The following is a 9,141-nucleotide window of genomic DNA, read 5'->3' as shown; positions in this document are numbered from 1 at the left end:
CCCCCTCTCTCTCTCTCTCCCTCCCTCTCTTTCTCTCCCCCCCTCTCTCTCTCTCCAAAACTCAATTACACTCAAGTTAAGTGAACTGCAATTCTGATATTGAATTCGATGCAGTGCAGAACATACGGGAAACGTGAGGAATGATACGTCTGACAATTTGAATTTGAAAATACTTTAATCTAACACTCACAAAGTCTCCACTCTGCTTGATTAACAACATCTGAGAGTTCATCTGGTTCCGAGTCGGACACACCACGATGTACCGAGCCCCGCCAAAGTCAGCCGACTTCAGGGCCTGTCTGGACGTGACGTGGTAAGACTCAACCGTCATGTTCAACCCAGAGGACTTCAGCAGATCCTCCAGAAGGGCCTGTACCTTTAACGTTGTCCTAGTATTGCAACCAGTCACACAGACTTTCTTCTGCAAAATTGTAATTTGCAGACACGTTACATATTAATTTAGGGTCACTGAAACAAGGCTTAGGGTGATTACACAGTATATGGTTCAAACCCAATTGTCATCATTTTACTCCTGACATAATTTACTATGTCTAAACTAGAACGTGCGACATATACTTTTATCGTTATATCTTTTACCGTTTATTTTGTGTAAATATGTATTTGTTGCGATTTTTGTAGCCATCATTCACGATTCAGGTCTATTCATAACGACTCGACACAAGTCTTTATTCATTGTTGATGTCTCGGGCAACTGGATGATAAGCCCCCCAAAATTCATAGACCTGACAGAAATATTTCTTACCTTGTGAAACACCTGGATGATATATTTCATTGAGCCATGAATTCTTGGATACATTATTAACTTAAAGGCAACGAATAAAGAAGCCTCAAAAATCCATGACCATAATTTACGGGACAACAAAGAAAACAGCCAGTAGGATGCTCTACTAAAGTATGCCATGTCGAGGAAAGTGTCGGGAAATACTAAGACAAGACCTGAAGCAAGCAATTCAAGGATGATGTGTTGAGCAAGAAAAGAGATGATTGTTGGTTTTTATTTACTACTCTGGTGTCCAAAGTATACTGATCATGAAAGCAAGGGCCCAAGCGCAAACAATGAAATATCGCGAGATTTGGGCGAGAAATGGCGAGAAAAACCATAGGCAGTGGCACCCCTAGAACCACTTGGCATTTACAGCTTTAAAATTGTGAAAAACTGGAGGTTTTTTTTTGCTACTACATGTAGTTTCAGACTAACAAAATCCCTTTTAGACACAACTATGGAAACGCCTTATTACCTAATATTTGGTACCTTTAACATGTACCCCCAGAACTTTGCTCGCACTTTCAGCATACACTTTGTAACTGTGCTCTCATTCCTTGAAAAAAGTCCAATTTCTTTAAACTGCTGCATTGAAAATATTCCAAACAAACATGCCTAAATGCTAGAAATTATACCTACAGTTGTAAAAGCATATTTTGATCGCATACACTAGAAAGCTTTTGTAAGATAGAATAGTCTAGATCTCACAGTATGCATATGAATGTATAACAGTCAAGATCACTAGCTGTACCTTGAACAATCGTTGTGCAATACATGTACATTAGATTTAGTTAGTAATGATCAGTTGATTTGCACATTTGAACTAACAAAAGTGCCCACTAGCGGCAATAGTTTGAAATGTCGTGAATAAGACTAGTTAGTGCATTCAATGGGATCATGTCTTTCCATTTCCAGTACAAAACACTAAAATTTCTTGAGGGGGAAAAACAGAAACTGACTGTGTTTGGTACCGTCATGTCACAACTTAACCATTGTGGTTGATTGTGCTTCTCAAACAAATCGCCAGGAGGCGTTGTTTTCCAGGCTCTACAGCTCGACATTAGCCAGACATTCCGTCACAGCCTGCTCGGCAGTTCGCAGTAAATTCCGCGGGAAAACGTTGACGACCCTGGGGAAGAATCCACGTGACAGCCGCTCCTCACACACGTAGCCGACCAGGTCGAACGCGTACGTGGGAGCCTCCTGCTCCAGACACCGGCCCCAATACTCCTGCCAACGTCTGTTGTTGTCCCCGTCCTTGGTGCTGACTGTACCATCAGCAGAACAAGTGGGGGTGTTCGGGTCTGCCACTTCGTACTGGTTTGTCCCTTTCCTACCGTGACGAGGGCTCAGTTGGACTCCTTTTTGTTGCCACCGCCGCTTGATATTTCCTTGCGGAACGTTATTTTGGTTCTGTCCGTTGGATTCCTCTAACGCTCTCCTGAGAATAGACCTCGCCAGGTGGACTTTCTGCGGGGTCTTGTCATGAGCACCAGACTCATCAGAGAGAGAACTGACGGTGTCACGACGCCCTCTGGCGGAAGTTGATATATTTTCATCCCCGCCCAAGTCGTCTTCATGATCCTGTGGCGTTCGGAGGGCCGTGCCTGGCGCGGGGGCGTCTGGGTAACTCTGGTAGTCGATGGCGAAGAAGACGACACGACGGTCTGACGTCACGGGGTCAACGTCCGCTTCGACTTGTAATAACTTGCGACTTGACAGGACAACATGGATGGCTTTCTGGAAGGTTAAGAGTGTAGTAATATAGATGACATCCATGGAGAATAGATGGAACATTTTTAAAAGACAACACATCACGAAATGACACAGGCATTTCAATGTGGAGGCTGTTGTTTCCCCCATTTACGAATCCTAAATTTCAGGTCAATTCATCGATCTAAAGTGACATAAATCGACGTTGAAAAGTTCGGACTGTCCTTATTGAGTGAATATCTTATAATCTAAAGACTCGTACTCCAGTAGACTGAGAAAGAGAGAGAGCTTTCATTGTTAAATACAGGGATAGCTTTGTTGAATATTTGCCGTTATGTTCGTTAGTCTATTTCTCGCGATAATACAAGTAAATACATGCACTGTCAATTTTAAAACGTTCATGGTGGTTTCATCCCTGCTGATAGGCCTTTACATTTCATGACTGCTATTCTACAGAATTGTTTTAACGAAAAAAAAACATATTTCCTTTCTACCGGAAGTAAGGAATTTACAATACTCGTACTCACCACAACTGCCGCCGTTGCTGCAGTTCTACCTGTCTGTCGCCAGAGGTCTGGGTAGCGGTTCCTGAATAAAACAGGGAAAGCAAATTTCCTTGAACAAAATCCGGTTTACTTACATATAATCATGTTTAATCACATATGATATATTGATTTTAATGTTGTAACAGTAGTCATTATTTACGTTGGGGTGGGGGGTTTATGCCGTTCTGAGGAAAGAATCTTGTGATACATCGATGAAATAAACTCACTTTACCTGAAAAACTGTAGGATATGTTGAGGTCGAAGTAGACCGTGAGGACTAGCGGCCAGGGCCTCAACTACAGTTCCAAAGTGCCGCTTGTTCAGACGTTCTCCACCGCGCCAGGGCACAGGATCCACGGAGATGTTGTTTACATACTCCTCGGCCGTTCTCTCCACCTCTTCGTACAGCCCCTGAAGGTCACAGAACACAGTATTTATGGACGAGCCCCATAATCAAAAGTAGTCCGGGCACAAAGTAGTGCGGCACAGTACTTGAGAAAGCTTTCGATGTTCTTTCTTGCAGATTAGCGAGGTGAAAACTATGCTGAATTGTAGAGGAACGCATTAAATTTTAGGTTCTTGTTACGACATAGTAGACTGCAGTTCACATGACCCCCGCAAAGCGCCAAATAAAAGCGTTTTATGGGAGAACGAGCCGACAAACTTGAGCTGATTTTCACATATTTTGTAGGGTGTACCCTTAACCCAAACATTGAATGTTTGTAACTTGCTTGTACGTGCAGCCTACCATAAATTTTACAGCGTTGAACCTTCTCACCATATGTTGGGCTCCTTAACTATAGAAATCCACATAGGGCGAAAACTGTGTACTCCTACCTGAACCGTCTCCCTGTCCACAGTAGGCGACACTCCCATGAAAGCTAGGAAACCTAACCGCCGTGTTGTGTTCTCCCACTGCCAGAGGGTCTTGTGTGAAGTCTTTTTGTTGGGAACATCGGCGGTAGTAGCCTCAACGGTTGCCATCTTGACTCTTTTCACGGTTTGGGCAAAACGTCAGCTGGAACGTTCGAACCGTAGAACGTAATTCTTCGAACAGAACGTAGTTCGAATGCGCTGGCTTCGTGGGGTCAAATCGGGTGAAGAAGATACCATTTGGGTTGAAGCAGAAGGGCCAATGCTCTAGAACACGCTTATTTTGTAAAAGCGCGATTTTGACGCGGGGGGCTTCCGCCGTGAAAACACCCTTAACGTTTACACGCGTGGTAAAAACATGGCTCGGTGTTTCTTTTTGAATTTTGGCAAGCAAAAGGACAAGGCTTTGACGAGTCCGACCGTGTTAAAGATTTTTGTTAGAGATGAATAAAAGTTGTAGTAATTGTGCGTTGAAATCTGCTAATTTTACGGCCATGTTTGTACGGTTGCTTTCAGCAGATAGGATTGATAATCCCTCTTGAAACTGTGTGTGCTGATTCCCTAAAATCTGAGCTTTAATTTGATATATAGATTGATACCGTTTTTAATGGGAGAGAGCGCAGAACCAAAATAGACGAGATTTATTTTCATATATAGATTGATAAGTTACACGCTGTTAATGACTGATACCGCGGGACCAAAATAGACCAGTGAACGTTAGACCGCAGCGCCCCGGTGTTGGAACGCGGCCGCTCTGCAGCGGTAACCATGGAACTAAACTTGGCGCAAAAAGTTTGGATTACTCAACTTTGTTCCATCATATTTCCATTGTTTCTTTATCAATTTCAATGTATCATATATCATTAAAACGCTTATGAAATTTCCTTTCCTATGATACCAAACTTATTGTGATTGTGAAATCATGGAACAGGCACCACGCCTGGGTCGCAGAAATAAATTTCAACACCAATCGGTCAACAATAACCTAAAACCTCCTATATGATCCCAAACGAAACTTTCTGTGCATTTTCTGCAACAGTTGCCCTGTACTTTTATACCACAATTGGATGCCGAAAAGATGGGTGAGAGCGCAGAACCAAAATAGAAGTCAGGGTTACCACAACACCCCTCAACTCACACCCAAAAGTTCACAGCGTTATCGGATGTAAACTATCGGTCAATGAGCCGCAAAAACTATCTCAAATTGATCCTTATCTTTCAGTAAGTAAGATTTCACCGCCATAACCGGCCTTGTCTTGTTTATTTCTGGGAAGAAAGGGTTAAAGTCGGACGCTAATATCTGCTCTCGTTCATCCGCCAACGCTGTTCTCGGTCCCAGAGCAGTCTGCCGGGTTTTAGAAAACCCCGGAAGTGGAATAGAATATTCGACCGTTGGCCCTTCGACTGGAAGGGGCTATTAGTATGTAACATTTTTGCATCAAACTTGAGATATTTTAATTGAAAGAAATCACCATGTGACTGTATTTTACTTCCACCTTTCAACATATTTGTGAAATTATTACAGATTTCTGACATCTATAGTTGGCGCCAAAACAGCCTACACGAGGCGCACTCATTTTGTGGTGGTACCACCATAAACTACCAGAATGTAAACAAACATGGTTGACAGTTTTCTTTAGAAATCCTTAGATTTCTGCGGCTATTTATATTATATTATATTTACATGACAGCTACAAAGATATGTACCAGTACCAGTATGCCACAGAAACAGGCTAAAGCTATATATATATGTTATATAATATAAATATAACGTTACATATATAGCCAAATATAATATTGTCAAATTACCCCTTTATTTCACTGATGATAATTATATTCCTCATGTTTAAGATATACTCTTCTTTTCAAACATCCAAGCCTGTTCAAGATGTACTGGTACTACATTTTGTATATACCTAAATATGTTCATTTCATATTTTTGTTATCTAATAATTCAGTTGTGTTATCAGTATAACAAGTTAATGGTTTCCGGTTCTGTAAAATCTTCTTTCTATTTAATGACATACCTTGTTAAACCATCTGAATGTATTAGTTTCCTTTGCTGTATCTTTGTTTCTGTTAATCAATTTTCGATTATTATATTAGTCTCATGATATTCATTTATTTTTTTTTTCTTTTCTTACTTTTCCGTTAATTCTTTTTCAATTATCAGATTAATTTCATAACTATCATTTGTTAATTGAGTTAGGAAGTAGCAGGGCCCTGAAGGCTTCCTACCCCCTCCTGCACATTGTTTTTCTTTCATGTAAATTTCTATTTCTTTTATTTGTTTGTTAACATGTGCGAATAAACAAACAAACAAACAAACAGAGGGCACCCCACTGAAAGTCTTCAGAGTTCAACGCCTGTACGTGTATATCAAAACTTTCTCTCTACTCGATGTTAAAGAAGATGTACGGACAAGAAAATTACCTTTCTGAAATACACAATTTTGAAGTTCGTAGATCGATTACAAAGATGAGAATTTCTAGCCATAAATTGAATATAGAATTAGGAAGATATAAAAAAATCCCTCGCGACCAGAGGTTTTGTCCATTCTGTCCCAATGATATTGAAGACGAACAACATTTTTTTAATTGTACACTATATAACGATAAACACACAAAGCTGTTCAACCTTCTCTCCGCCTGCTCAACAGAATTTGTTACATTTCATGCTATAGTTCATCCTAGAAGGCAATAACCCTTACTGTATACAAATAGGTAAATATATCAAAGAATGTTTAAACCTTAGAACAAGTAGTATTAGTTGACCCACCTATTGTTCTGTACGTAGCATATTTTCGTTGTACCCATGTATATCTGTCTGTATATCTACTGTACTTTTTGTCGTGTCAATAAAGTTCTATCTGTATACATACGGCGTAGTTTATTAGTATATGATGAGTTGAACAAAGATTCTGAAACCAAGCCAGGCTTCAACGAGTATCCTAAAACTTATGGCTCTCCTAGCACCTCCGGGTTCGTACTCCAGCGCGTACCTTTGAACGATAGACCAGTTTTCGTCTAGCTGTAATACACTGTCAATTCCACGTGGTAGGTTACAGTTATAGGACCGTTGCTGCTACAGTTAAAGCTGTCGAGCAAGTCGTGGAAATGCGGTACCAGTGACGGCATTGCCTCGGCGGTTGTACCAGGGTAGTTCGTAGGAAACCCCTCCACATCTTCTTGCAGACTTTGAACAGGGGCTACGGAATGATATTGGTGCATGGAAAACAGTTTCAAGACTTTGAAGTTTCCTGGTTGAGTGAGTACATATGGCCTACTAATAATATTAGTATCAAAGGGCTAGAAATTTATGTTCCAACACTTTTAGATCGGGACTTTTCGGCTCACTCCGTCAGCCTTGTTCACGGAATGGACCCGTCTACTGCAGCTTCCGGGACGTGACGTCGGAAACACGTGATTGCAGCAGCTAGAGAGCCATGCGTACCAGATAATCTGTGTCGCCCCCCGTCTCTGTTCAGCTTTGGGCAGTTAGCCAGAATATACACCGCCTCCTTCACCCCTTTTGCAAAGAAATCGAGTTCTGAATCCAGAATTTTGACTCAGGTTATCTGGCACGTATACGTATGACCCTCAACTGCAATCACGTGTCTCAAACGTCCCAATTTATTTAGTGCTGGCATAAAGTTTAGCCTTTTCGTCATAATGTATTTTACCATTACAGATGAATTTTCATGCTAAGACCAAGTAGCTTTATTGTGTTGTAACCCCTTGCTAAGACTAATTGACATTATTTCTTCTACATTTTTCAGTCAATATAACAAACTATTCCTAATATCAGATGACTACTTACCCTCAAGAGTGTCGTTTTCTAACAGAATGTCGAAGTGGGGAGAAGTAAAAGCAAAGTACTGTTCTCCACCCGCAACAGCCACCTTGTACACCAGGTTAGTCACACGGCCCACACGGCTCCAGTGTGTGGCTTCTCTACGGCGCCTGCGCCCCTCGCCACTGTCGATTGGTCCGATCGGTCCCTTGAACTCAATCAAATCTAATAGAAACCGTTATTATAAGCGGAATAGAAATGTACACTGAATTTCATGTTGTTTTAGTTAAAACTTTTGTTCCAGCACAATGTTTTCACCTAAAGCTTTCGACCAGCCACTCTGGTCTTCCTCAGTAGACTGACCTAGTGAGACTAGTCACGTGGCTTCTCTGAAGTGTGACGTCACCACTGGGTTTAAGGTATCTGGTAAACAGTGTCGGCCCCCGTCGCGGCCAAGTGAGGCAACGTGACTAGTCTCACTGACTCAGTCTACTGAGGAAGACCAGAGTGACTGGTCCAAAGCTCTCGGTGAAAACGTTAACGTTTACCTTTTGTGTTGAAATAAAAGTTTTAACTTTAAGCATGTAACTACAGATAAACTTTCATTATTGAATTCTATGCTGTTTAGGTTAGAAAGCAACAACCCATACTGTTAATTCATCTTGTTTGTATTTGAATTAACCGGGACAAAAATGTATAAACATATACAAGTGATTTAGTACCTTAGGATTGTACAAACGTACAGCGAATGTTGTCTAACTGGTTTGTTGTATAATTAAATTGGTTTGCGATGAATCATTTTAAAGCGTCTTTCAAAAAGTTTAAATTGGTTTAGTTACAGCTGTAAGTTAACATATGACCAATGGTTTCGGTAACCAACGGAACACAATGTGTTCCTTACTAATTGGGAGGGGCACTCAGGTGGAAATGAGTACCTAGCTTCGGTTAGGGACGTCCCTCGGATAGGACGTTAAATGGAGATCCCGTGTTTGGGAGAGCCACACCCCATGCACGTTAAAGAACCCACCGCACTTATCGACAAGAGTAGGGGATCTTCCCGGTGTGAGTGGTTCAAAACTTACAGTCCGGTCTTACGCAGCTTGTACATGTACTTTCATGTACAAAACTGGTATGTTACGCCTAAAGGCGGTTTACCGGTTATGCGAAACAAACAAACAAACAAAACAAGAGTTTGATATTATGAAACGAGTTTGAACTGCATCCTGCACATGGGGTTAAAGAGGCCATCTACATCAGGGCATTACAACCATCCCTCAACAGAGACGGGGGGCGCCACAGACTTTCTGCAACCTACGTTCCACTGCTCACGGAGTCACGTGTGTTATCTGCGTGACGTCACGGAAACGGTGGATCTTGACAAAGACTAAAGTTGTACAGTCGAACATTTGGGTAAGTCAAATTTCTTGTGTTGGA

General features: G+C 41.5%; 1 protein-coding gene and 1 pseudogene across 1 annotated transcript; both read right to left on the bottom strand.

Moving 5' to 3' along the window:
- Window positions 1-1,795: 1,795 nt before the first annotated feature.
- LOC109475031 lies at window positions 1,796-4,026 on the bottom strand. Its single transcript, XM_019775575.1, has 4 exons — window positions 3,880-4,026; window positions 3,275-3,453; window positions 3,025-3,085; window positions 1,796-2,524 (listed from the first exon to the last, which is right to left on the bottom strand). The coding sequence occupies exons 1-4, from the start codon at window positions 4,024-4,026 to the stop codon at window positions 1,832-1,834; spliced, it is 1,080 nt and encodes a 359-aa protein (XP_019631134.1). The 3' UTR covers window positions 1,796-1,831.
- A 2,670-nt stretch (window positions 4,027-6,696) lies between these two features.
- On the bottom strand, window positions 6,697-7,942 carry LOC109474413 (annotated as a pseudogene).
- Between the last annotated feature and the right edge of the window lie 1,199 nt (window positions 7,943-9,141).

Source organism: Branchiostoma belcheri, unplaced genomic scaffold (assembly GCF_001625305.1).
Source record: "Branchiostoma belcheri isolate BF01 breed outbred unplaced genomic scaffold, Haploidv18h27 scaffold102, whole genome shotgun sequence".
Taxonomy (NCBI): Eukaryota; Metazoa; Chordata; class Leptocardii; order Amphioxiformes; family Branchiostomatidae; genus Branchiostoma; species Branchiostoma belcheri.
The sequence above is the reverse complement of the archived record's forward strand: the minus strand, read 5'-3'. Positions and strand labels throughout refer to the sequence as shown.